This window comes from Hemitrygon akajei, chromosome 1 (assembly GCF_048418815.1).
Source record: "Hemitrygon akajei chromosome 1, sHemAka1.3, whole genome shotgun sequence".
Classification (NCBI taxonomy): Eukaryota; Metazoa; Chordata; class Chondrichthyes; order Myliobatiformes; family Dasyatidae; genus Hemitrygon; species Hemitrygon akajei.
The window spans coordinates 24,406,661-24,434,575 of record NC_133124.1 but is presented as its reverse complement, the minus strand read 5'-3'; the positions used below and the strand labels follow the sequence as shown (position 1 = coordinate 24,434,575).

Sequence of the window (27,915 nt, the reverse complement as noted above, 5' to 3'; positions counted from 1 at the left end):
GGAAGTGTGCAATTCCGTCTTTAACAGGGCAGGATAAAATTTGGTAGGTGTGGATCAAGACTTCTGAATATTACAAGTTCAAGTTTAATTGTCATTCAACCATACGTATGAATACAGCCAAACCAAACAGCTTTCCTCTGAGGTCAAGGAGCATCAACAGTCACACTCAGCACAAGGCACATGTAGCACGTATAATTACGATGGCGGTCAAACATACAGTCACAAAAATATGGTAATAATATACTCAAGTCCCTGTAGATTGATGGTTCTGGGATGTTGTCCTGGAGCCACGTTATGTGCAAGAACAAGCAGCAGTTCCTCATCTCGCACTAGTGCGGCTGCAGCCGACTGCAATCCAACTTGTCCTCCACTGAGCGAACACTAGAAGGCAGCACTGATGGTAGGGTCCAGCCCCTAAACAAGCACGGATGCTCGCCGTGCCACACCATCTCCAGCGTCTCCTCCCCTGGGTGGCTGCAACAGCTGAGGTCACGCAGCTCTCTTGCCAATGAACCAGTGAACTGGGCGTCCAGTATTCTACATTACCAACGTCCAACAGGGTCTTCCAAACACCAGAAAAATGTCCAAGACAATCATTTACACTTTTTTGGGGGGGAGTGCATGTCGCCTCTGATGCCTTCCTGCTTGGATTGCTGCACAACAAATCCAGCTCCACCGCTATCGAGCAACTCATTGATGAGGGAGACCTACAGTACCCAATTTCCCTCGGGATCAATAAAGTATGTCTGTCTGTATGTACCTTATGTTCTTAACATACTGCAGTGTCTTGTGATCATAAAAAAGATGTAGAGAACGAACAATGACACCTTTGAGAGGCAGCTGCCATCCTACTGGAACAATGATGAGATTTAAAAGCAAGGAAGCGAAATGTGATGTTGACACCAGGTGGTATGGTAAGACAAAAGACCTTGGAAAGGACAGGATGTGGTGGAAGACAGGTAATTACTGTTAAGGAAGTCTACTTTGGTATTTGGATTAATTGAGTCTGGAAAATTGATGGCAAGGAAATTAAGATATTGGATAATGATGAAGGCATGCTATTGAAGTCCAACAATGAAGGAAAAAGAATGTGAAAAGTGGATTATGCAAAATTAACTAAGTAATAATGACCTAGGCACAAATTTAATACCTCTAAAGATGCAAGTAAACTACAGATACATATTGCTAAAGTCCACACATGACTGGGGTGTGGTGCACAATTTATTGAACAAACCAATCTACCGTAAGTTAAGTAAGAGTGTTACTTCACGGTCGCTCCCTTGACTGTCTGTCACCTTTTGCACTGGCAGGCTAAATATTTCGTCTGAATAAGTGAAATATCTGTGTGATTATCACATTACTGGAAAATAGAGACCTTTCTTACCTTTCTTCAAAGTTTATTGGTCAAAAAGTAAAATGAATATTGTGACTGCTGTTAATGCAAAGGATTCTGCTCCAAAGTGTAGTACAAACAAAAGCCAAGATAAATAGCAAACATGAGGAAATTTGCCGATGCTGGAAATTCAAGCAACACACACAAAATGCTGGTGGAACGCAGCAGGTCTGACAACATCTATAGGGAGAAGCACTAGTGACGTATCGGGCTGAGACCCTTCGTCAGGCCCGAAACATCGACAGTGCTTCTTCCTATAGATGCTGCCTGACCTGCTGCGTTCCACCATCATTTTGTGTGTGTTCCAAGATAAATAGGATCGCTCCAGTTTAAAATGATTATGTCAAAGGCTTGATTCAAGTTACTTTATTTGACATAATGAACTGTTTTAACTTTTTTTTCCAAAGTAAATACCATTGTGCTTACAATCAACTGTAGGATTGTGAACTTTATTGACATTCAAAGGAAGAAGGAATTGTGCCTTTGAATTGATTGTTTTTGCTAGTTCAATGCAGGGAACTAGTTACTTCAAAAGCACCTGAGAAACAAACACGTCGTGCCAAACTATGTACCGAATATGATATAAAATCATATTTTTATATGTGAACACTAAAATAATTATAATTAAATTTTTTGACTTATGATTAGGGTTGGAGTTTTAAGCATGCTATGTTGGCATTGGAAGCATGGCAGCACATGTGGACACAATCCTTACTGATTTGATTTGGCACAAACAATACATTTCACTGTATGTTTCAATCTAGCTTGACAGAAGTTTTTATTTTACCCACAGAAATTTAAAATAATTGGATCAATAACTGTGACTAACCACTTGTAGCTGTTTGAGGTTTGCAACATGGAATGGTCATGCAAATTTACATTTATTTGTAAAATGAATAATGCATGATCCAGGTCCAATTCTCAGTTAAAAACAAATTCAAGAAAACCAAAGTTGTACTTCAACAACTCTGAAATTTGTCTGCTCATTCTCCTTCATTAAATCATTGTGATGTCCCTTCTCTACTTTTTGCCACTTACAGAGAAAGAATATTGTTGGTTATAGTCAATTTGTGACTGGAGATTTTAGATATATATATATATATATATATATATATATAAAGCTCTCGTTAATTGTGAATACTGTCATAAAATCAATAAATCAATCATAAAATCAATCTCAACATCAGAAAAGAGAACAACAAGGTTAATGGCTTGGGCATCAACAGTGTCTTGCGATTCATTTTCTTACAAACCAATCTTACCTTTCTATTTTGATTCCTAATTTCAAGTTTTGGGATCTTTTTGATTCTTTATCAGTTTGCTTTAATTCACAGAGGAAATAAAGTTTGCTTGAGCATTATTTTGTTTGCAAATATTATGCGGGCACAGGAGCCTCAGGTCTCGCACCATCAAGTTCAGGAACAGTTATTATCCCTCAGCCATCAGGATTTTGAACCAGTGGGGATAACTTCACTCAACTTCACTTGCCCCATTACTGAAATGTTCCCAGACCTATGGATTCACTTTCAAGGGCTCTTCATCTCATGTTCTCAATATTTATTGCTTATTTCATTTTTATTATTATTATTTTTCTCTTTTATATTTTCTGTTCTCTTTTGCACATTGCTTGTTTGTCCACCCTGTTGTGTGTGGTCTTCCATTGAGTCTAACATGGTTCTTGGATTTACTGAGTATGCCCGCAAGGAAGTGAATCTCAGGTTCGTATATGGTGACATAAATGTACATTGACAATGTGTTTACTTTGAACCTTGAAATCTTGGTGCCTGCCTGCCCTGCAAGGACAATTGATCCTTTTGATGCTTTCATAATAATCGTGGCAGAATGGGAATTGAATAATTTGCCAGACATGCTGGAGATGTTTCAATAGATGTGAATAGAACAATACAAGGTCCATCTGTTGCTGCAAAGTTATTAATGGCTTGACATTTCTAATCCATAAGTCTGAACTTAAGTCAAGAATTGAAATGAACATGTGCCAGACACAGATGCAAGTTAATTGCTGGTCAAAAGCAGATTTTAGGAAGAAGAGATTGGAACTAGGAAAATTAAATGAAAAAGTATATGCTGACTAATAAAAAAATGACAATTGCCTGAAAATGTTTCAGTGTTCATTAGAGTCCAGAAGAAATACATGACACTAATCATTAACCAGCCAGCAGTAATACAGCAAAGATGGATTTAAAACAAAATGGTCAAATTGTAAGTAAAGAAACATACAAAAATTATATGAACAACAAAGGATAGGATAATAAACAAATGAAAATTTTTAGAAACAGATCTAAAAAAAAACTGGGAAATCAATAAAAAGTTACAAGGGTTAAATTATCAAGGAGCATAAGAAGAAATAGCAAAAATACTTCACAGTCAGAAATAAAATTAAAAATCAGAATAGGGAGAAAGGGAGTGAGGGAAATTTGGATCTGATATTTTAATTTGGTATTATATTCAACTGGTTCTCATTGCCGAAATATGAAGGCACACACGCAGCAATTCAGGAACAGCTTCTCCCCCTCTGCCATCTATTTTCTGAATGGACATTGAACCCATGAACACTAACTCACTACTTTTTTTATTTCTATATTTGCACTACTTATTTAAACTATTTTATAGTTATTTACTGTAATTCATGCTTTTTTATTATGTATTGCATTCTACTGCGGCTGCAAGACAACAAATTTCACAACATATACCTGTGTATTAAACCTGATTCTGATTCTTTGGAACCTGTACACGTACTATTTCTGTGTACAAATCATGTCTGTAATTGGGATGCCGCTTGTTCACTCTTTACAGAAATGATTTGTTTTGCAAAGTTAAATCTGTGGATGCTGGAAATGTGAAATAAAATTGGCAATTACTGGAATACTCAATAAGTCAGGCAGCATTTGTGGAGAGAGGAGAATGTTAACATTTTGGATTAATGTTTTTGGTTGTTGTGATGAACCCCTAGGTTTATCTTGCCATGGACTGTCATGTTGAGAGAGAGTGCCTGAGTGACGTCAACCGCCAGCTTTCTTGGCTCCTGTTTGATTCCTACTAAGAAAGAGAGAGGGGCAGAACTATTTGACTCTGCAGCTTGTTTTGATTTAAGCAAGGACACTCACTCACACACAGTCAGTTGCAGTTGGAGTCGGACAATGTAAGAAAGCCAGTGACTAAGGGGTCACTGGTTCAAACTTTCGAGTGCCCACAGGGGTGGGTTGAGCATTGACCCAGCACATCGATAAGTGGTTATCACTGTGTGATTGGGGCAACCTTGTGGAATCTACCTATGTGTTAACCCTTGGTGGTAGTTCCCTTTGAAGACAGTACCTCTGTGATAAGCTCCTATTGGTGATAATTCGTAAGTGGATATGGAACAATGACAGATAAAACCTACAGCGATTGTAGGTTATCCTGTTTTATCACCGTGGAACCTGTGGAATATGACATAAGTGCCTTCTCTCAACCTTCACCTTGGATTACAAATATCTCTCTCACATCATTTAAGCCGTGGATGAACTGAACTTTCATACCTCACCATCTCAAGATTTTAAGCCTGGTGCCCCTGAGCTGAATAGTTTGGGAATTATATTTACCCATAACACTGTTAACTTTTGATTATTCTTGTTTAAGTTGCTATATTAAGTAGCTACTAATAAAGATAGTGGTTTTAACATCAAAACCAGACTCCAGGCGAGGTCGACTGCTGTTGGCTCATTTAAACCGTTACGGGTACCTAACACTATTGATACTCAGAAACACTCAGCAGATTCTGCAGATGTGTTGTTACATGTTCAATCTTGAGTGTTAAATCCATTTTTTCTTTCCGTAGATGTTGTCTGGCCTTGTGTCCGTTCCAGCATTTTCTATCTTTATTTTCAAATTTCCAGTAACTGCAATTTCTGATTTCCAACAGCAGCCCACACTCGTCCTGGCATTCTCCAAAAATATCTCAGAGTTAAAGCATTCTAAGAAAACAGACATGATATGATTGAATTTTTAATGGATCTAAGAAGAGAATTTTAAACTTAAATTATGCAATTATGAAGACATGAAATTAGATGAATTTGAAAGGGATTTATTAGAAAACTTAGAACTTCAACATGAAAGAAAAATTCCAAGGAGAAACACCATCATTCATGGCTAAACCAATGACTACCAGAAGGGAAAAAATCAGGAGGGAACTAACTATCTTATAGGAAAAGTCTTCATCAGCATGTAAAGAGGAAAAGGGCTAACAGAGCAATTGAGTCTGGAGAAGTGGTTGTGAGAAAAAAGAAACCAAAGTAAATTTATTATCAAAGTATGTATATGCTACAATATACTACCTTGAGATTCATTTTCGCACTGACATTCACAGCAAAATAAAGAAATACATAAGAATTAATGAAAAACTATCCATTGTCTCCCAAACCATTTCCAATCTCATCAGCTCGGGAGATCTCCCATCCACGGCCACCAAACTTAATAGTTCCCACACTCCGCACTTCCCATTTCTACCTCCTACCTAAGATTCACAAACCTGCCTGTCCAGGCAGACCCATTGTCTCTGCTTGCTCCTGCCCCACTGAACTCATTTCTGCCTATCTCGACTCCGTTTTATCTCCCCTTGTTCAATCCCTTCCCACCTATGTCCGTGATACTTCCCATGCTTTACATCTCTTCAAAGATTTTAAGTTCCCTGGCCCTCACCGCCTCATTTTCACCATGGACGTCCAGTCCCTATATACCTCTACCCCCCACCAGGAAGGTCTCCAAGCTCTCCGTTTCTTTCTGGATTCCAGACCCAGCCAGTCACCCTCTACCACCACTCTTCTCCGCCTTGCGGAATTAGTCCTCACCCTTAACAATTTCTCCTTTGGCTCCTCCCACTTCCTCCAAACTAAAGGTGTAGCCATGGGCACCCACATGGGTCCTAGCTATGCCTGCCTTTTTGTCGGCCATGTGGAGCAATCTATGTTCCAAGCCTACACCGGTGTCTGTCATCCTCTTTTCTTGCGTTATATCGACGACTGCATCGGCGCTGCTTCCTGCACACATGCTGAGCTCGTCGACTTCATTAATTTCGCCTCCAACTTTCACCCCACCCTCAAATTCACCTGGTCTATTTCCGACACCTCCCTCCCCTTTCTAGATCTTTCTGTTTCTATCTCCGGAGACAGCCTATCCACCGACGTCTACTACAAACCTACTAACTCCCACAGCTACCTAGACTATTCCTCCTCCCACCCTGTCTCCCGCAAAAATGCTATCCCTTTCTCTCAATTCCTCCGCCTCCACCGCATCTGCTCTCAGGATGAGGCCTTTCATTCTAGGACAAAGGAGATGTCTTCCTTTTTTAAAGAAAGGGGCTTCCCTTCGTCCACTATCAACTCTGCCCTCCATCGCGTCTCCCGTATTTCACGCACCTCTGCCCTCACCCCATCCCCCTGCCAGCCCACCAGGGATAGAGTCCCCCTGGTCCTCACCTATCACCCTACCAGCCTACAGATCCAACGTATAATCCTCCGTAACTTCCGCCACCTCCTACGTGATCCCACCACCAACCACATCTTCCCCTCCCCCCAACTCTCGGCTTTCCACGGGGATCGCTCCCTACGCGACTCCCTTGTCCATTCATACCCCCCATCCCTCCCCACCGACCTCCCTCCGGGCACTCATCCCTGCAAACGGAAGAAGTGCTACACCTGCCCCCACACTTCTTCCCTCACCACCATCCCAGGCCCCAGACAGTCCTTTCAGGTGAGGCACCACTTCACCTGTGAGTCAACTGGGGTGATATACTGTATCCGGTACTCCCGATGTGGCCATTTATACATTGGAGAGACCCGCTGCAGACTGGGAGACCATTTCGCCGAACACCGGCGCTCAGTCCTCCAGCAGTGGCGGGATCTCCTTGTGGCCACACACTTCAATTCCACAGACCACTCCCACTCCGACATGTCTGTCCATGGCCTCCTCTACCGTCAAGATGAGGCCACACGCAGGTTGATGGAGCAATACCTTATCTCCCGCCTAGGTAGCCTCCTACCTGCCGGCATGAACATTCAACTCACAGACCTCCGTTGATACCCCTGCCCACCACCCTTACCCCCATCCCTATTATTTTAGTCTGGTTCTCTTTCTCTCTCTTTTCCCCCCTCACTATAATCTCCCCCCAGCCCTACCTTTCTTTCTCTTTTATTTCCCATAATTCTCCACCTTCCCTCAGCCCATTTCCCTCCAGCCTATCACTTCCCAGCTCTCTACTTCATCCCTCCCCCCACTTCTTATCCCCTCTCCACCATCCCATGTTACTTCACTCCTGATGAAGGGTTTCAGCCCGAAACGTCGTCACTACCTCCTCCCATAGATGCTGTCTGGCCTGCTGAGTTCTGCCAGCATTTTGTGTGTTTACATTCAGATCAGATTCAGATTCAGATTATTGTCATTTAGAAACCACAAATGCAATGCAGTTAAAAAATGAGACAACGTTCCTCCAGAATGATATCACAAAAGCACATGACAAAACAGACTACACCAGAAAATCCATGTAATGTTTGGCAGAGCAGAGCAGCCATACTTCGGAGTGGGAGAGTCAGGCTTTGGCTCAAAGGAGGCTACAGCTCGGAAGAGGCGTTGATTCCCCGTAAATCGTACAGGTAAGTTTCTGTTCCGTGTCCCTTTTTTCTTACTGTGTCAGGGGTACTGAGTGTAATTTAAATGGCCATTGTGTGTTCTTCATGCCGGATGTTGGGGTCCTGCGTGAAGTGCATCCGGCTGGAGCTCCTTGTGGATCGTGTTAGGGATCAGGAGCAGCAGCTGGGATAACCTTCAGCTTGTAACGGAGAGTGCGGAGATCATCGATTGGAGTCACCCCTAAGTTGCAGGAGGCGAGTAGCTGGGTGACTGTCAGGAGAAATGGAAATGTGATTAGGTAGTTAGCGTAGAGCATCCCGTGGCCATTCCTCTCAATAATAAGTATACCGTTTTGGATATACTGTTGTGGGGGATGACCTCCCAAGGGAATGCCGCAGAGACCAGGTTACTGGCACTGAGCATGGGTCTATGGCGCAGAAGGGGAAGAAGGGAGTGGTAGTGATAGGGGACCTAGTAGTCAGAGGAACAGACAGAAGATTCTGTGGAGGGTTTAAACTTACTTGGTAAGGGGATGGAAACTGGAGTGATGGAACTCAGGACAGGACAGATGGTAAAAGAAAAAAGCAAAGATAGTGTGCAGTCGGACTGTCAGGAAGGGCAGGCAGAAAATAGGACATAATTGCAGGCAGCAGAGTGAGTATCAGTGTGTTATGGATGCAGAATCAGAAAGGGCAGTGAATGCAGCAGTTCAAGTGTTATATCTCTATGCACGGAGTATAAGAAATAAGATTATCTTGTTGCACTATTACAGATCGTCGGGTATGATATTGTGGCCATCACTGAATCATGGCTGAAGGATGGTTGTAGTTGGAAGCTAAATGTCGAAGGTTACACATTGTATCGGAGGGTTAGGAAAGTAGGCAGAGGAGGTGGCCTGGCTCTGCTGGTAAAGAATGGCATCAAATCAGTAGAAAGATGTGATATAGGATTGGAAGATGTTGAATCCTTGTGGGTTGAGTTAAGAAACTGCAAGGGTAAAAGTACCCTGATGGCAGTTATATACAGGCCTCCAAACAGTAGCTGGGATGTGGACTACGGATTACAAAAGGAAATAGAAAAGGTGTGTCAAAAGGGCAATCTTATGATAGTCATGAGATTTTCACATGCAGGTAGATTGGGAAAATCATGTTGGTAATGGATCTCAAGAGAGTGAGTTTGTTGAAAGCCTACGAGATCGCTTTTTAGAATAGCTTGTTGTTTAGCCTAATAGGGGATCAGCTATATTGCATTGGGTGTTATGTAATGAACTGAAGGCGATTAGGGAGCTTTAGGCAAAGGACCCCTTAGGAGGTAGTGATCACAATATGATTGATTTCAATATGATTATGATTTTAGTTGAGAGCAACTAAAAGAATCATTCAGAGGGAAAAGGTGAAATATGAAAGCAAGCTAGCAAACAGTATCAAACTGGATAGTAAAAGCTTTTACAAGTATTTAAAAAATGAAAGAGAGTGGATATAGAACCACTAGAAAATTAGGCCAGAGAAATAACAATGGGGGACAAGGAGCTGGCAGATGAAATAAATAAATATTTTACATCAGTCTTCACTCTGGTAGACACTAGCAGTGTGCTAGGTGCGAGGGTGTGAGGGAAGAGAAGTGAGTGCAGTTACTATTACAAAGGAGAAGCCGCTCAAAAGGCTAAAAGAATTAAAGATGCACAGGTCACCCAGTCCACTGCACTCTAGGGTTCTGAAAGAAGTAGCATAAAGGGATTGTGGAGGCATTAGTGATGATCTTTCAAGAATCATTGGACTCTGGCGTGGTTCTAGAGGAATGGAAAATTGCAGATGTCACTCTGCTATTTAAGAAAGGAGGAAGGCACCAGAAAGAAAATTACAGACCTGTTAGTCCGACCTCGGTGGTTGGGAAGATGTTGGAATCAATTGTTAAGGATGAGGTTATGGAGTACTTGGTGACACAGGACAAGATAGGACAAAGTCAGCATGGTTTCCTTCAGGGAAAATCTTACCTGATGAACCTGTTGGAATTCTTTGAGGAAATTACAAGTAGGATAGATAAAGAGGATGTGGTGGATGTTTTATGTTTGAATTTTGAGAAGGCCTGACAAGAATCCACACATGAGGCTGCTTACCAAGTTAAGAGCCCATGGTATTACAGTAAAGTTAGTAGCATGGTTAGAGCATTGGTTGATTGATAGGAGGCAGTGAGTGGGAATAAAAGGATCCTTTTCTGGTTGGTTGCCAGTGACTAGTGGTGTACCGCGGGGGTCGGTGTTGTGACTACTTCTTTTTATGACTTAGATGATGGAATAGATGGCTTTCTTGCCAAATTTGCAGATGGTATGATATGAAGATTGGTGGAGGTAGTGTTGAGAAAACAGGTAGGCTGCAGAAGGACTTCGACAGATTAGGAGAATGGGCAGGAGAGTGGCAAATGAAATACAATGTTGGAAAATGCATGGTCATGCACTTTGGTAGAAGAAATAAATGTGCAGACTATTTTCTAAATAGGGAGAAAACCCAGAAATCTGAGATGCAAAGGGACTTGGGAGTCCTTGTGCAGAACACCCTAAAGGTTAATTTGCAGAGAGAGTTGGTGGTGAAGAAGGCAATGCAATGTTAGCATTCATTTCAAGAGGACTAGAATACAAGAGCAGGGATGTGATGCTGAGGCTTTATAAAGCATTGGTGAGGCCTCACCTTCAGTATTGTGAACAGTTCTGGGCTCCTTATTTAAGAAAAGATGTGCTTAAGGAAAGGGTTTGGAGGAAGTTCACAAGGATGTTTCAGGGAATGAAAGGGTTATCATATGAGGAACATTTGATGGCTCTGGGCCTGGACATGCAGAAATTTGGAAGGATGAGTGTGGATCTCATTGAAACCTTTTGAATATTAAAGGCCTAGCCAGAGTAGGTGTGGAAAGGATGTTTCCCATGGTGGGGCAGTCTAGGACAAGAAGATACAGCCTCAGGATAGAAGGGCATCCATTTAAAACAGAGATGCAGAGAAATTTCTTTAGCCAGAGGGTAGTGAATTTGTGGAATTCTTTTTACCACAGGCAGCTGTGGAGGCCAGGTCACTGGGTGTAATTCAAGCAGAGATTCATAAGTTTTTGATTGGCCACAGCATCAAATGTTACGGGGAGAAGGCAGAAGAGTGGGGCTGAGGAGGGGGTAAAAAAAAAAACAGCCATGATTGAATGGCAGAACAGACTCAATAGGAGCAGAATTAGGCCATCTAGCCTATGTCTTATGGTCTTTTTGTACTTTGATAGCAAATGTACTTGAACATTCTACAATAAAACAAAATTAAAACATACAGTGGAGTGTTGGTGAAGTGTCTGTGGAAGGAAAGGGACAGTTAATGTTTCAGGTCATGAACTGAATCAGTTCTGAGAGTGTTGATCAGGGGTTCCTAACCTTTGTTATATCATGGATCCCTGCCATTAACCAAGGGGTTTGTGGACCCCAGTTTGAGAACTCTGAGGGAAGATAGCTGGTGCAAAGAAATAAGAGGAAGGGCGGGTTGGGTTAGTAGATCAGGAATATCATGTACAATGCTGGAGCCCTTATTTACAAAAGAATGCAAATGACTTGGAAGCAGTTTTGAGATTTACAAGACTGCTACCAGCCGGATTGTTCAGATGGAGAAGCTGGACAATCTGGGCTTGGAATAGCTGGAGTTCAGAAAAAGAAAGCACCAGTCTAAAGTATAGAAGATCTTTAAGGATCTTGATAGATTGGAAGTTAAGAGAATGATTTATGCTGTGAGTGAATCTAGAATAAGTGGCATCAGTGACGATGGATCATTGAAAATAAATAGCACTTATTTAAGACAGGCGACACAGAATTTTCATGCCAGGAGTCCAGTTACATTCTTCTCCATTGCACACTGAAGTCAACATTTTTTATATATTTTAAGACAGAGGTACTCCTGTTCCTTCTCAGGGTATGAAACAGGGTAGCCAATGTTCACACGCAATCTCTCAAGAATACAATAATAATGACAGATTTTGTTTTATATCAAAGTGATATTGAAACAAAGGTAAGTATTTGCATATCTGGAGGGCCTGTGATTTGATTGAGAATTAAAAGGATCCTGCGCTGCCTGTAAGAAGTTTATACATTCTCCCCATGACCACATGGGCTTCCTCCCACAGCAGAAACATGCACTGGCTGGTAGGTTAATTGGTTATTGTAAATTGTCCCATAACTAGGCAAGGGTTAAACTGGGGGATTGTGGGTGGTGTATCTCAGAGTGATTATTCTGCACTCTATCTCAATAAATAAATAATAACCTAAATTTTGAATTTGTGCCTGCACACACTCTCAGGCTTGCACTTTTTCCCCCGTGAAGGAAGGCTGTAGGCTCCAAATACACAAACATACATATACTTGTTATTAGGGACTGTGCATGCATCAAATAAATCCAGCAATTTTACTAAGGGAAGAAATAACTCCATTGACTGAATCATCTTGCACATAGGAAATTGTTTTATTTTTAGAGATATAGCAGAGTAATACGCCCTCCCGGCCCAGAGTGCCCGCTCTGCCCAATTACCCCCATGTGATCAATTAACCTACCAACCATTACATCTTTGGAATGTGGGAGGAAACCAGAGCACCCCGAGGAAACCCACACAGTTACAGGCGGAACCTACAATTCTAGACTTACAGGCAGAGGCTGGAATTGAACCCAGGTCACTGGTGCTGTAATAGTGTGTCACTAACTGCTTCGCTGCTGTGCCCTTGTTACTTCACCTCAGAGCATCACTGCAGGAATTCCTAGGCCTAACCGTCCTGAGCTACTTCATTGATGACCTTCACTCATTAGAGCAGAAAGTTCTGATCGTTGTAAAACGTTGAACTTCCTTCATGGTCCCTCAATAAACTAAACGCTCCAAAGACGACTTAGGCAACACGCAAACATTGGCTGATTACAGACTAATTTCAAATTTAAGAGCCTGGCGGACGGCAAAACACTCAACCTTGAAATTAACAATCTTGCTATTTGTTAATTGCTGATTAAATATCTGATCAGTTGTGATCTCATAATGTTGATGAGTGAGGGATCGAACAACATTACGGAGTTGCCAATGATCAGCCAGTAGATTGAACCTACAAATCAGAGGTAAAGTATAATTTAACTCACCTTCTCATACCCCGAAGTCATATTATATTCTCCATGAGAACAGTTACATAAGCAATAAAGATCAATCCGCCACCCTAAATCCCCCCCCCTCCCCCTTTCTTTCTCCCGAGGCCTCCCGTCCCATGATCCTTTCCCTTCTCCAGCTCTGTATCACTTTCGCCAATCACCTTTCCAGCTCTTAGCTTCATCTCACCCCCTCCGGTCTTCTCCTATCATTTCCAATTTCCCCCTCCCCCCACTACTTTCAAATCTCTTAGTATCTCTTCTTTCAGTTAGTCCTGACGAAGGGTCTCCGCCCGAAACGTCGACAGTACTTCTCCTATAGATGCTGCCTGGCCTGCTGTGTTCCACCAGCATTTTGTGTGTGTTGCCACCCTAAACATTCATTCTCTACCACTTGCACACAGCGACCACAATGAGGATCCTCTACAAAGTACGTTGCTGATACTGGTCTAACAGTAGCCTCCAAATACATAATCTCAACCACCAAGGATAAGGGCATTAAAAACTCAGGAACACCTTTTATTGTGGATTCTCCTTTCCGTGCCGCGTCATTCCAACCCTGAAATAGAAATACATCGTAGTTACTCTCGTAACACACAAAATGCCTGCAGCATCTATTCTTTCATCGTACCTTGGTCTAAATTCTGGAACTTCCCGCCCACCAACACACTGTGCGAATACATGTCAAAGAAGAAGCACGGTAGTTCAAGAAAGTACTTCATCAACCCCTCGAGGGCAAATAGGGACGGTAAAAATATGCGATGCCCACACCCTCCCAAAAAATATTAAACAGTCCAAACAAAATCTGGGTCGGCTCCCTAAGAAAAATATGACAGTTAGTCCGAGCTAACTCTATTACTCTTCTCTGAAGTAGTGTCTTTTACGCCCAACGGGTGGGAAGTCCCGCAGAGTGTTTAATGGAAAAGACAACTAGCAACATTGCAGGGCTCCATCAGTCCGTCACTGGAGAACCAGCCTCGGTGATACTCACCCTAAGAGTGCAAGCTTGACATTATTATCTCTGCTCCCCATTCTGCTTCACTACCTTTTAACTTATCGCACGTACCGGGCAAGAACTACCTCCTTACCCCGGGACAAATTGAAGGAGCTCGATGCCCGTATGAAACATGGCGGCGACCTAGTGGCGAGTAGAGGGCGATCGCGCACGCGTCGCCTTGCCCGGCTCTCGCCTTTCCATCCTGCTGAGGTCCCGGATCTCCCGACAACAAAAAAAAACCGTTCGGTCGGGTGCCCGCGGAAGCGCGCGCGCCCGCCCGTGTTGTCCTCGCGCTCCGCTGCCGTCGCCGGCACCGAGCTAAGTCCCGGGGCTCGGCAATGAGCGGCGCCAGGAACAATCGGGTGATGATGGAGGGAGTTGGGGCCCGAGTGGTGCGGGGCCCCGACTGGAAATGGGGCAAGCAGGACGGAGGAGAGGGGCATGTGGGTACCGTCAGGAGCTTTGAGAGCCCCGAGGAGGTGGTGGTGGTTTGGGATAACGGCACCGCCGCCAACTACCGCTGCTCCGGGGCCTACGACCTGCGCATTCTCGACAGCGCACCGACAGGTAAGGGAACGGAGGCCGGGCCAGGGGCTCTTCATTGTTGACTGTCCAAAAATCTGTACGGTGCAGGCCGCGCCGCGGCGAGGCCGAGAACCTTCATTGGACACAACACAATTTTAAATACTCTTTAAAAATGTCCTCATTAACAATGGATATGAATTACAGTTAACTCCGAAAAATAGCAATTGAAGCAGGAAAACATTAATGTACTGCTGCAAATGAGGATCTGAGAGTAATTACTGACGTTGAATTGCCTATGATCGCCCAAAAATAAATTTATGTAGAATTGGGCGATTTTAAAAAAAGATATATAGATTCTTTGCTGGAGTAGTGCAACTAAACATTACTCTTTCGGGATTTAATGCTTTCTTCACTCTCAGCTTTACTTTTCACGAAATTGTTTTGTGTTAGTTGAGAGCAATTCATTCGGTTGTTAAAACAATCTGTGTTGTAGTTAGAGCTGACTACTTACTGTAAATAGAGCTTCAAAATTAACCACTACCTTTGAATGACCTTTTTTTTGAATGAAAATGGATTATGACGCTTCACCTACCCCCCCCCCTCCCCCCATGCAGCTTCAGTCTTATTGTATAAAGAAAGTATAGATTACATCATGGAAAAGATTTGCAAACTGTCATAGAAGAGAACAGCACAGAAGCAGGTCATTCTGTCCATCTAGTTCATGCTAAACCATTTAAACCTCCTACTACCATCGACCTGTACTAGGACCATAGCCCTCCATAACCCAGCTATCCATGTACATATCCAAACTTCTCCAAGTTTGAAATTGTCCTCACATGCATTACTTGTGCTGCAGCTCATTCCACACTCTTGGGACCCTCTATTTCAAAAGTTTCCCCTCATGTTTCCTTAAATTTTTCACCTTGCACCCTTAACCCATTATATCTACTTGTAGTCCCACCCAACATCAGTCCCTCAAGTGTTTTGTTATTATAGCACATCATATCGTTGAGTCTGAAATATCTGCAAAGCTTTTTGTATGGTCAGTGTGAAGGATTTCCATTTTGTGTACCTGTTTTGAGCTGTCATCCATTGTTAATCCAGCTTTTATCTGAGATGGTTGTCAGAAACAGTTATTGTTTTGAATCTGTAATTCTGGTGGGTTATTTGGAGCAGGTGTAATAACTTTTAGGGAAAGTACGTATTTTCAGAATCAAGTTGAGTCATCATTTGGGTTTCTATGTGCAGTAAGTCAATGGCTATTACTGGTAGAAATTTTAGTGTTATGAGCAAGAATATTGGTGTTATTTCATTTTGTTAAACTGTTACTATAATGGCACATTGGTGATGATGATGAGCCTCTGCTGGTCAGAGTCGACCATGGATGTTATGTCCTAGCTATCTGGATACACAAGCCAGGGCAGTACAATATGGAGATCAAACTGTTGCCCTCTTCGTGCATCTGATGAACCCGATATAGTTTGGCACCAGCAGCATCGCAGGAGTTGCCAGTCAGCATTAACTCAATGTAGGACTGCCTTAGACTCCAGCTCCAGATTTTTCTCTCTGTGTTTACCTCCATAGCCCTCCCCATGAATGGGTATAGACGCAAGACAGCAGAGGTTTGAGATCAGAGATTTCGTTCTCCCAGATGAGCTGCCAACCACGGCTAACGAGCCCCATCTGCTCAAAAAATGATACAGCTAGGACCAAGTACTGGGTCCTTGGCTCTTTACAATCTTTAAGTTCATAGCCTTGGTGAGAGAGCAAAGTAATTATATCAATATGTGGTAAAGTGAACTGATGAGGAAGATGTCAACAGTTTACATATGACGTATCTTAAGACAATGGCTCATGACTTGTTATTTTGGAAATTGCCATGTTTATTTTAATAGAAAGAATAGAACAATGAACAGTTGCTTGGTGGTCTTGATTGTGCTTTTACTTGGCACATAGGAACTAACTGCATTTTACGGGAGCACCATTGAGCGCGTCCTGACAAGCTGCATCTCCATCTAGTATGGGAGCAACCAAGCGGCAAAACGGAAGCCCTTACAAAAGACTGTGAGAACAGCTGAGAGGATCATAGGGGTCTCCCTACCATGTATCAGGGATATTTATCAGGAGTGCTGCATATTATTATCTAGGAGTGCCCCTAGTATTATCAAGGATCTCACCCATCCATCCAGCATCCTCTTTGACTTTCTACCATCAGGCAGGAAACTCTGATGCTTAAAAACAAGAACAGTCAGGATGAGAAACAGTTTCTTCCCTAAGGCCATTAGGCTTCTGAACTCCTGCCACACTGCCTTCGGAGTGTCACTGGTTTATCTGTTCTGTATCTTACAATATTTAATTTATGGACTTTAGTTTGTTATTTATGTGTGATTCATCTGTAGATTTTATCCTTTACCTTCATGAGTTATTATGTGTACTACTGTGCTTTACACCCTGGTTCGGAGAAATGTCTCTTTTCTATATACATTATACACACCTGTATAGTTAATGACAATAAACTTGACTTGCTGTAGTTAACGCTAAGCAGTTAAAAGTGAAATAATATGTTAACTATCAGCACACATGCCGGTGGTGATAAACCTGATCTTGAACCTTTCATGACAAGGCTTTGGAGTACAAGAATAAGAAAGGCCTGTAGTAATAGGTGAGATTGTGTCTGCAGTACTGTGCATAGCTCTACATCGAAGGAATAATATACTTACCTTAAAAGCAATACAGGGTGCTTGGTTTGTTCAATGAATCTCTTGAATGAGGGGATTATTCTTTAAGGAAGAATCATCATGGGTTTATAATCACGGGTTTAAAAGAACAAGTGACGATCCTATTAAGTCTTTAGAGATTTTGAGGGATTGATAAGGTAGATGCTGAGAGGCTCTTTCATCTATTATAGAGTCCATTGGACAGAATCATTCATTGAAGGGTTGGCAATTCAGATACAAGTTGATGAGTAATTTCTTTATTCAGAAAGTTTGAGTCTTTGAATTCTAACTTTTGAAGATTTTGGATAGTTGGTAATTAAAGATTTTTTTAAACAGAAAAAGAATAAAGGAATCTTGGGAAATAGGCATTAAATTTGTTGTAATTGGGCAGGAAGCTGTCAATGTCATTGAAATATTTGAGATTGTTTAATATGAAGCTGCTGCATGAGCAATTCAGAGTTGCTTTTGATAACAATGGTAGCATTTGCTACTTTATCTGACACTTGGCACTAGTTTCACACAACATTGTTGGTTTGAGTGGATTTTTTTGCCTAATTATAAAAATGGCAAAATTGGCATAAGATATTGCATATAGAAAATGTGTGCTTGCCTGTGTATTTAACTGCTTTGGTTTGGGTTGTGGAGACTGAATATGGATTTTCTCTGAAGTCTTGTAGAAAAGGGAAGAATGAAGACATAATAAGCTTTCAACCGAGTGTACTTGGAATATAGAGGAATGTCAGCTTCAGTAGCATTACCAATAATATTGTTTTCACAATTGCCACTTGATGGGTTACCAATGATGGGTTGTTGCTTGAAATTATGGACTTTATCAGCATTGCAGTTGTAAAGCAATGGCCATGGCTTGCCTTTTGTTAGTTTTAGAAAATACAGCAGAGTAAAATGAATAAGCGAGGCAAGTATAATGTAGAAAGGTTATAAACGTCAAGTAGTTTTTAAATATTGAGGGACAGAAGAGTGTTACTCTTCAGGGGGATCTTGGTGTCCTTACACTCAAATCACTGAGGAAGGCAAGTTGTATTTTAGCCTCTTTGGCAAAAGGCAGAAGAGTGGAGGATTCTGCTCTGGTGACTCTGCAGTTTGGAATGTTAAATACATGTCTGGTCTACTGACAGAAGGATATATTTTTGAAAGTTCAATAGATTAATTTTTTGCATGATGCTTTATCATATAAGAAGAGATTAAATGGCCTGCATGTAATAAGATGATTTCACTGAAATGTACAAAATGGTTAAGAAGCTTGATGGGGTAGACAGAGTTGATGCTTCACAAATATTAGAAAATCTGCAGATACTGGAAATCCAAAGCAACACACACAAAATTCTGGAGGAACTTGGCAGGCTAGGCAGTATCTTTGGGGAAAAAAAAGTAAACAGTTGACATTTCGGGCCAATATGCTTCATCAGGTCTGTTGATGTTTCATCTAGCTGGGCTGTTGAGAATCAGGGGTTTTAGATTAAGGGTGCCAATATTTAGAACGGATGTGAGAGGCAGTTTCTTCATGTAGAGGAAAGTAAATCCTTGGAATTCTCTAATCAATGGGTTGTGGAGACTTGGTTGTTGATAAAAATCAATAGATTTTTTAATATTAGGTGAAGTTAGAGATATGAAGTCTGTGTGTGTATGAAAGTGATAATGAGAAGAGAAGATCACCATTATTGAATAGTGGAGCAGATATAGGGGAAAAAGGGCCTATTCTCAGTTGTGCTGCATTCATTCTACCCTATCAATGAAGATCCAATCAGGAAGGTGATAAAATATTTGCTGATTGCCCAGATGAGTATATTTGCAAAATCTAATGAATTTCATCTCCACCCGTAACAAAACAGATTTGATTGCCACCTCTGTCAATGTAGTCACTTTGGATACAATTAACATTGCAGTTCCTCAACGAAGTTTCTGTAACAGCATTTTGCACTGTTTTATAATAGTCCTGAACAGTGTTAATGGGAGCATCAGCTGCACATCTCGTGTTGAAAGTTTGGTCTATTGTCACAGTGTTAATATATTGGATATCTTTATTTACCGTTGTTAAGGGCAAGCAACATAACCATTACTGTTTGATAAAGTCCACAACCGGAAAACTGAAGTGTCCAGTAAGTTATGGTACCAGCATTGTCTATGTACCAAGAAAAATTAGAAGAAGCAGAGAGGCTACAGAAGGACTTAGACTGATTAGGAGAATGGGCAAAGAAGTGGCAGATAGGAGATACTGTAGGGAAGTGTATGGCAATGCACTTCAGTGTAAGAAATGAAAGAGTTGACTATTTTCTAAATGGACAGAAAATACAAAAAGCTGAAGCACAAAGGGACTTGAAAGTCCTTGTGCAGGATTCCCTGAAGGTTAATTTGCTGGTTGAGTCTATGTTGAGGAAGACAAATGCAATGTTAGCATTCATTTCAAGAGGACGAGAATATAAAAGCAAGGATATGATATTGAGACTTTATAAAGTTCTGGTGAGGCCACAGTTGGAGTATTGTGAGCAGTTTTGGGCCCCTTAGAAAGGACAAGCTAAAAATGGAGAGGGTTCATGAAAATGATTTCAGGATTGAACAGCTTGATGTATGAAGAGTGTTTGATGGCTCTGGGCCTGTATTCACTACAGTTCAGAAGAATAAGGGGTGACTTCTGCAAAAGCTATTTGGATTCAGGTGTTCCAGTCAATGAAGCCACACTCAGGTTGGAGGAACAACACCTTATATTCCGTCTGGGCAGCCTCCAATCTGATGGCATGAACATTGATTTCTCTAACTTCTGTTAATGCCCCCCCTCCCCTTCTTACCCCGTCCATTATTTATTTATTTACCCCCCTCCTTTTTTTCTCTCTCTGCCCCTCTCACAATCATTCTTTGTCTGTTCTCCATCTCCCTCTGGTGCTCCCCTCCCCCTTTCTTTCTCCCTAGGCCTCCCGTCCCATGATCCTCTCCCTTCTCCAGCCTTGTATCCCTTTTGCCAATCACCTTTCCAGCTTAGCTTCACCCCTCCCCCTCCTGTCTTCTCCTATCATTTTGGATTTCCCCCTTCCCCCTCTACTTTCAAATCTTTTCTTTCATTTAGTCCTGATGAAGGGTCTCGGCCCGAAACGTAGTCTGTACTTCTTCCTGTAGATGCTGCTTGGCCTGCTGCGTTCCACCAGCATTTTGTGTGTGTTCCAGTCAATGAGATGAGATTGGAGGTGTGGGTTGTAGATGTGCCCTGTCCTATATATTAAAGAAAGACACACAAAGTCAGGTTACTGACAGAGTTTGCTCTTAAGAAAGATCTGTTCATGTGCACCATGCCTCAATTGAAACAACTTTCAAGAGGATCTGAGGAGAAGAATTGTAGAGGTGAATGCAGCTGGAAAAGGCTACAAAAGCATATCTACAGACCTACATGTTCATTAGTCCACAGTAAGAGAAATTGACTGCAAATGTAGGGATATTTCAGTACTGTTGCTACTCTCCCTAGGATTGAACATCCTGTAAAGATCACTCCAAGAGCACAACATGCAATGTTGAAGGAGGTGAAAAAGAACCCAAGGGTCACAGCAAAAGACCTGCGGAAATCTCTAGAATTTGCTATGGTCTCTGTTCATCTGTCCATTATAAGAAAAACATTGAGTAAGAATAGTGTGCATGGATGGACACCATGGAGGAAACCACTGCTATCCAAAAAAATTGTTGCATGTCACAAGTTTGCAAAAGGCCATGTTCCACAATGCTTCTGGGACAGTGTTCTATGGACAGATGAGATAAAAGTTTAAATTTTTGGCAGAAATGCACGCCACTATGTTTGGAGGAAAAAGGGCACTGCACACCAACACCAAAACCTCATCATAATTCTAAAGCATGATAGAAGGAGTGCCATGGTTTGGGGCTGCTTTGCTGCCTCAGGACCCTTCAGCTTGCAGTCATTGAGGGAACAAAGAATTCAAAATTGTATCAAGACATTTTACAGGAAAATGTCAAAGTAGCGGTCCATCTACCGTTTAGTAGAAGTTGGATGATGCAACAAGACAATGATCTGAAGCACAAGAGTAAATCAACGACAGAATGGTTCAAAAAATTTTAGGTAGCAGCTGAAGAAGCAGCTTACATATGGCTAGAAGTGTACATGAGGTGTTGGCAAGTGGGGTCAAGGAAAAGTCCTAGATTGTTCTACATGTACTTGAAGAACAGGAAGATGATGGTAGACTTCTTGTCGATAAAAGGGGAAACATATCCCTGGAGGCTGGAGGGTCTTCAATGAATACTTTGCCTCTGTATTCACCAGGGCCAACATAGAACAGGCTAATGTGCTGGAGCATCTTGAGAGTAAGAAAGAGGTAGTTTTGGAGCTTCTGAAAAACATTCAGATAGATAAGTCCCCAGGAAGGACAGGATATACCCCAGTTTTCTTTGGCCCAGGTTATTTTGGGAAGTGATGGCTAAGGTGTTGACATCCTCCTTGGCCACAGGAATGGTACCAGAGGATTGGAGGGTGGATATTGTTCCATTGTTCAAGAAAATTAATAGAGATAATCTTGGAAACATCAGTGAGTTTTAATATTAGTGGTGGGTAAGCTACAGCTGTAGAGGATTCTACAGCCAGGATTTATGAGCATTTGGAGAAGCAGTCCTGTTGGGGATAGTCAGCATGGCTTTATGAGGGGCAGATTGTCCCTTGCGAGCCTATTTGTGTTTTCCAAGGAAGTAGAATTTCTGTGGAATTGGCTTGCCCCACAGAAGGCAGAAGGTGGTAGTAGGTGGAGTGTGTTCTGCCCAGAAGTGACCCCTACTCTTTGTGATTTTTATAAATGACTGAGATGAGATGGTGAGTGCGTGGAATGGGCTGCTGGCAATGGTGGTGGAGGTGGATATGATAGGGTCTTTTAAGAGACTTTTGGAGTACATGACAGAGGATGTGAGGCGTATTAATTGAGGTGTATATGAGAGGCAAAGATAGAGTGAACAGCTGGCACCTTTTTTTCCCAGGACAGCAATGGCTAATACCAGAGGACATCTGTTTTAAGGTGGGTGAAGGAAAGTTTAAGGACAATGTCAGAGGTAGAACTTTTTACACAGAGTAGTGAGTGCCTGGAATACATGTCTGGTTGTGGTGGTAGAGGCTGATACAATAGGTCTGTCTGAAAGACTTAGATTGGCAAATGGGTTCAGGAAAATGAGGTCCTATGGGCTGTGTATGAGGGGAGGGTTAGATTGATTGTGGAGGGGATATATATATTGGTCGGCACAACATTGTGGGCTGAAGAGCCAGTACTCTGCTATACTGTTATATGTTATGTTAAACAGGGAATGTGAAATACAGCTAACATCAAACAAAATGTTTGTGATCTGAAATGTTAACTTCATGACTCCATCCTCAAGCATTGCGTAGACTCTGGTGGTTCTAGTGTTTTTGCTTGTATTTCATCTTTTTGGCATGTGCTTGTTTTCTTTGATTATTTTTAGACACACTTGCATATTACCCTTGTGCCAGTAAATGTATTTTTCGTTTCAGGTCAACCTAGGACTTTTAGGTTCCTTTGACATTGTTATTGACAATAACAGTGTTACCATGCAAGTCCATAGCTCCCTGAAAGTGACAGCACAAGTTGGTACGTCGTGTTGCAGCTGTATAAAACTTTAGTTTGTCCTCCTCTGAAGTATAGTTTGCAGTTCTGGTTGCCACAGTATGGGAAGGATGTGGCGGCTTTCGAGAGGTTGCAGAAGAGATTCGCCAGTTTATTTCCTGGACTGGAGAATATTAACTAAAGGCGAGGTTAGACAACCTGGAAATGTCTGCTCTGGAGTGTTGACGGCTGAGGGACAACCTGATTAAATATATAAAATTATGAGAGATATAGGTAGGGCATATAGTCAGGGGCTTACCCTTGGAGTCAAATACTATAGGGTTGGGCAGTTTTGAGTACTCTTAGAGACTTTTTACCCACTGCAGTGCAGATTCTGTACCAGGTAATAATGCAGCATGTTAGGATGCTCCCGACTGTGCACCTGTAGAAGGATATGAGTACCGGTAGTCCAGCTCTGTCCAGTCTCCTCAGAAAGTAGAAGTGTTGCTGAGCTTTCCTAATTGTGTAGAATGTGTCCTGCGACCATGAGGGGTTGTGTGAGATGTGCACTCACAGGAGTTTGAAACTTGTCACAGTTTCCACTGCTGTGCTGCTGATGTAAGGGGACGTGAGTAGGTCAAATTCTGAAGTCGTTAAGTCTTTGTTTTGTTGATGTTGAGGAAGAGATTATTTGCCTGACACCAGGTCTCTAGCTCTTCCACTTCGTCTCTGGCTCGTCTCATCATTGTTGGTGGTGAGGCATATCACTGTTGTGTCATTGCCGAACTTGACAACGTGATTATTCGTGTGTTTGGCTGTGCAGTCATGTGTGAGCAGAATGCACAGCAATGGGCTTAGCACACAGCCTTGCGGGGGGGGGCACCCGTGTTGATGATGGGGAGGCATGAGCGTTTGTGTTTCCTGACTGCAGCCTGTTGGTTAGGAAGTCCAACACCCAGTTGCACCGTGGTGTATTTAGACTGAGGAGTAAAAGTTTGTTCAGCAAGGTCTGTGGGAAAATAATGTTGAATGCTGAACTGATACCCAGAAACAGTATTCTGACAATTGTCCTTGTTCTTGGGTGCCTCAGCACCAGGCGCATGACAGATGCTGTGGTAACTGTCGTAGAATGGTTTTGATGGTAAGCATATTGTATGCAGTGTATGCAGTATGTAAGATGGTAAGCAGTGTGGCAGGAATGGTGTTTTTGATATGTGCTATTACCTGTTCAAAGCACTTCATGTTGATTAGTATCAGTGGCACAGGGCATTTAGGTGCGAAAGTACAGAATTCTTTGGTACAAAGATGATGGTGACTGATTTGAAGCATGTGGGTCTCTCTTTTTCATTATTAGTGGTGTAGTATATTGGAATAGAAGAATATCTGGTATGTTGCAAAATGATATAGAATATATGCCCTTCAGACATCTATGTCCATGCAAACCATCAAGCACCCATTTATTCTAATTTTACAGTAATGACTTTTTTATTCTCCTGCATTCCCATCAACTAGTCCAGGTTCTATTTGAACTAGAGTATGTATGTAAGAGAATGTGCAAATTCCATACTATCAGCACTGGAGATCAGGGTTAAGCTTGGGTTGTTGGAGCTGTAAGCCATCAGGTCTACTTGCTGTGTCATGGTACCACCCCCTTTCCAATCCTGATTTCATTTGCATTTGTCCCCCCCCCCCCCCATCTCCCATTGACAATTAAAATATCTGCTTAGATTTCCATTTACTCGGCTTACTTTACTTGATCTCTACCTATTACAAGTTTTTCAATTTTATAGATGATTTTCTAGAGGGCATCAAAGTGAAGTGCTCCTGTGAAAGTTGTCTTTTGTGAACTATGCAGCACTCATTTATGGTGGTAGATTTTATTTATTTAGAGATGCAGCATGATAACAGGCCCTTCCTGCCCAAGAAGCCTATGCTGCCCAATTACTACCATATGAACAATTAACCTACTAACCCATGCATCTTTGAAAAGTGGGAGGAAACTGGAGCACCCAGAGGAAACCCACATGTTCACAGAGAGAACATACAATCTTGCGGACTGCAGCAGGTTATGCACTAACCAATATGTTAGTGTACCACCCTTTTTATGTTTGCGGGTATTTATGATTCCTTGAAATTGTTATAGCCGGGGATGGTAATAGGGATAAGCTCCCACTACCTATTAAGTACATCCAATGGGTGTGCATCTCAAATAGTCTCTGACAAACAAGTCCAGCTCCTAGCAATACATGTGGCTTAGTTACTAAGCCTGCTGGAACAGTTTCTACTGACAGGAGGTGGAGCAAAGGTGGATCACTGGCACCTTAAAACCAGTTGCTTTGGGCAGATGGGGCTCATCAGCTGTGGTTGGCAGCTTATCTAGAAGAGGAAAACTTTGATCTCAAACCTCTGCTGCCTTGCAGCTAACCCATTCATGAGGAAGGCTTCGGGAGTAAATCCTGAGGAAAACTCCAGAGTTGGAATGCCTAAGGCAGTCCTACATTGAGTTCGATGCTGACTGGCACCTCCTGCAACGCCAGTGGTACCAAACTGTATCGGTCTCTACCGTTCCTTTGAATTCATCAGCTGCTTGAAGAGGGGGAGCCTGGTACATGAGCAACAGCTTGTTCTCCAAACCATACTGCCCTGGCTTGCGTATCACATCAACAGCTGGGATGCTACACAGACAAACAGAGGGCCTCAAGATGCTTATACAGTCAGCCCTCCTTATCCGCGGATTCCGCATGCGCGGATTCAACCAACCACAGGTTGAGAAAACCCGGAAGTTCTCTCTCCAGCACTCGTTTGAGCATGTACAGACTATTTTTTCTTGTTATTATTCCCTAAGCAATACAGTATAACAACTATTTACATAGCATTTACTTTGTATTAGGTATTATAAGTAATCTAGAAATGACTTAAAAGTACAGGCGGTCCCTGGGTTATGAATGAGTTCCATTCCTAAGTTCGTTTTGAAGTCCGAATAGGTACATCCGGTATTAGCGTCAGTTAGTAAAACGTTTTTCTTGGTATATGGTACATATTTTACCTTTCTATGCATATAAGAAACTATGCACTTAAGAAACATACGTATTTCAATAATTAAACCACTGTGTTGTTTAGTAATAATCGTAGCTTTCATCGGGGCAAGGCCTTTCATATGCTCCATTAAAATTGTTCCGATCGTTGACCGACTGTAGCCTAATGCTTTTCCAATGACCGATGGCATTTCACCTCTTTCCAATCACTTTATTACTTCCACCTTATTTTCAATCGTGATTATTTTCATGAACAGAAACACTGCAGATTCAGAGCTGCACTGGGTCCTAATGTCCACCGCACTGAGACATGTTAAATAAAGTCTGGGGTTCCGCTGGGTCCTAAAAACCACCGCACTGAGACAGGTTAAATAAGGGTCTTGAGCATCCACGTGTTTTGGTATCCGCGAGGGGTTTCAGAACCAATCTCCTGCGGATAAGGAAGGCCGACTGTATGTAAGAAATGGGGTTTAGCAGTTTTGAAATCTAAAATACTTTGAAAATTTTGCTGTAACATTTAGTTTCATCAGCTTCTGTTCGTAGTCCTCAAGTTTCTTCCACTCTGTTCTTGTACCTAATAAAGTGGTCGCTGAGTGTATGTTCGTGGCCTTCTGCTGACTACACTTGAATACACTTCAATGTTCAACACGTGCATTCAGAGATGCTGCCCTGCACACCATTGTTGTAATGCATGATTATTTGAGTTACTATTACTTTGTGTCAACTTGAACCAGTCTGGCATTCTCCTCTGATCTCTCTTGTAAAAAGGCATTTTTGCCTACAGAACTGTTGATCACTGGATTTTTTACTTTTGTTTCTCGCACCATTCTTTGTGAACTCAAGACTGTTGTGCGTGAAAATCCCAGTTGATCAGTAGTTTCTGAGATACTCAGACCACCCAGTCTGGTACCAACAATTGTTCCGCAGACAAAGTTACTTGGATCACAATTCTTCCTCACTCCAATGTTTGGTCTGAACAACAACTGAACCTCTTAACAATACATGCTTTTTTGCATTGAGTTGCTGCCAATTGATTGGCTGATTAGTTATTAGCATTAATGAAGTTGGTGTACCAAATAAAGTGGCCACTGAGAAAAACATCAAACAAATACTCCAATGAAGGATTTAATCATCAAAAGTGAGTGTCACATTGGGGATCTAACAGGGAGAAACTACAAAAATATAGAATAACATAATTTGTGGAATTAGTATAATCAAATTACTGGGGTTAACATGATTTAGCAGTTTGACAAAAAGAGTTGATGAACAAGTGACCTGTGCATCTGTACAGGAAATCACCATAGAAAATGAGTTTTACTCAGTTGGCTCATTAAAAATGTGTTATTCTACACTATTGCTGAGTCAGCTTCCTGCAAATTAAAAAAAAAGCAGTCAGAGTTGCATTAAGGCACGTACAGAAAATTGGTATGAGTGAAGTTCCTCGCAGGATTACACTCAGTTCTGTGCATCTGGTGTATGCCAGTGAAATAGGAGTATTAACCCTAACAAATGGTGCTCTTCATGGCAGCCAACTAAGACCATGGAGGGGTCCAACATGGTGGTCTGGCATCATTGGACAGGCAGAACAGCCTATTGTAATTATTTCAGTGTTTTTGCATCTTTTTGTTTGTTAAACAGTTTTTATCAGAAGCTTCATTAAGTTATACCTTCATTGAAACATAGAAAACATACAGCACAATAGAGGCCCTTTGGCCCACAAAGATGTGCCAAAGATGTCCCTACCTTAGAACTACCTAGGCTTTGCCCATAGCCCTGTATTTTTCTAAGCTCCACGTAGCCATCCAAGAGTCTCTTTAAGACCCTATTGTTTCCCCCTCCACTGCCGGCAGCCCCATTCCCTGCAGTCACCACTCTCTGCGTTTTTATAAAAAAGTTTCCCCTGCCATCTCTGTATCTACTTCCAAGCACCAAAT

At 42.0% G+C, this 27,915-nt stretch overlaps 1 protein-coding gene and 1 long non-coding RNA gene across 3 annotated transcripts in view; one reads left to right on the top strand and one right to left on the bottom strand.

The window, feature by feature from the left end:
• Positions 1-7,731: 7,731 nt before the first annotated feature.
• Positions 7,732-14,321, bottom strand: LOC140724769 (uncharacterized). The gene is made up of 3 exons (XR_012098173.1): positions 14,144-14,321; positions 13,669-13,711; positions 7,732-8,284 (listed from the first exon to the last, which is right to left on the bottom strand). It is a non-coding gene; the product is annotated as an uncharacterized lncRNA (long non-coding RNA).
• An 18-nt stretch (positions 14,322-14,339) lies between these two features.
• mib1 (MIB E3 ubiquitin protein ligase 1) overlaps positions 14,340-27,915 on the top strand; it is a 148,937-nt gene continuing 135,361 nt past the window's right edge. For both annotated transcript variants that reach the window (XM_073039296.1, XM_073039287.1), the window contains exon 1: positions 14,340-14,716. In XM_073039296.1, coding sequence (XP_072895397.1) covers positions 14,488-14,716 — 229 coding nt within the window. In that variant the 5' untranslated portion in view covers positions 14,340-14,487. The remainder of the gene's footprint in view (positions 14,717-27,915) is intronic.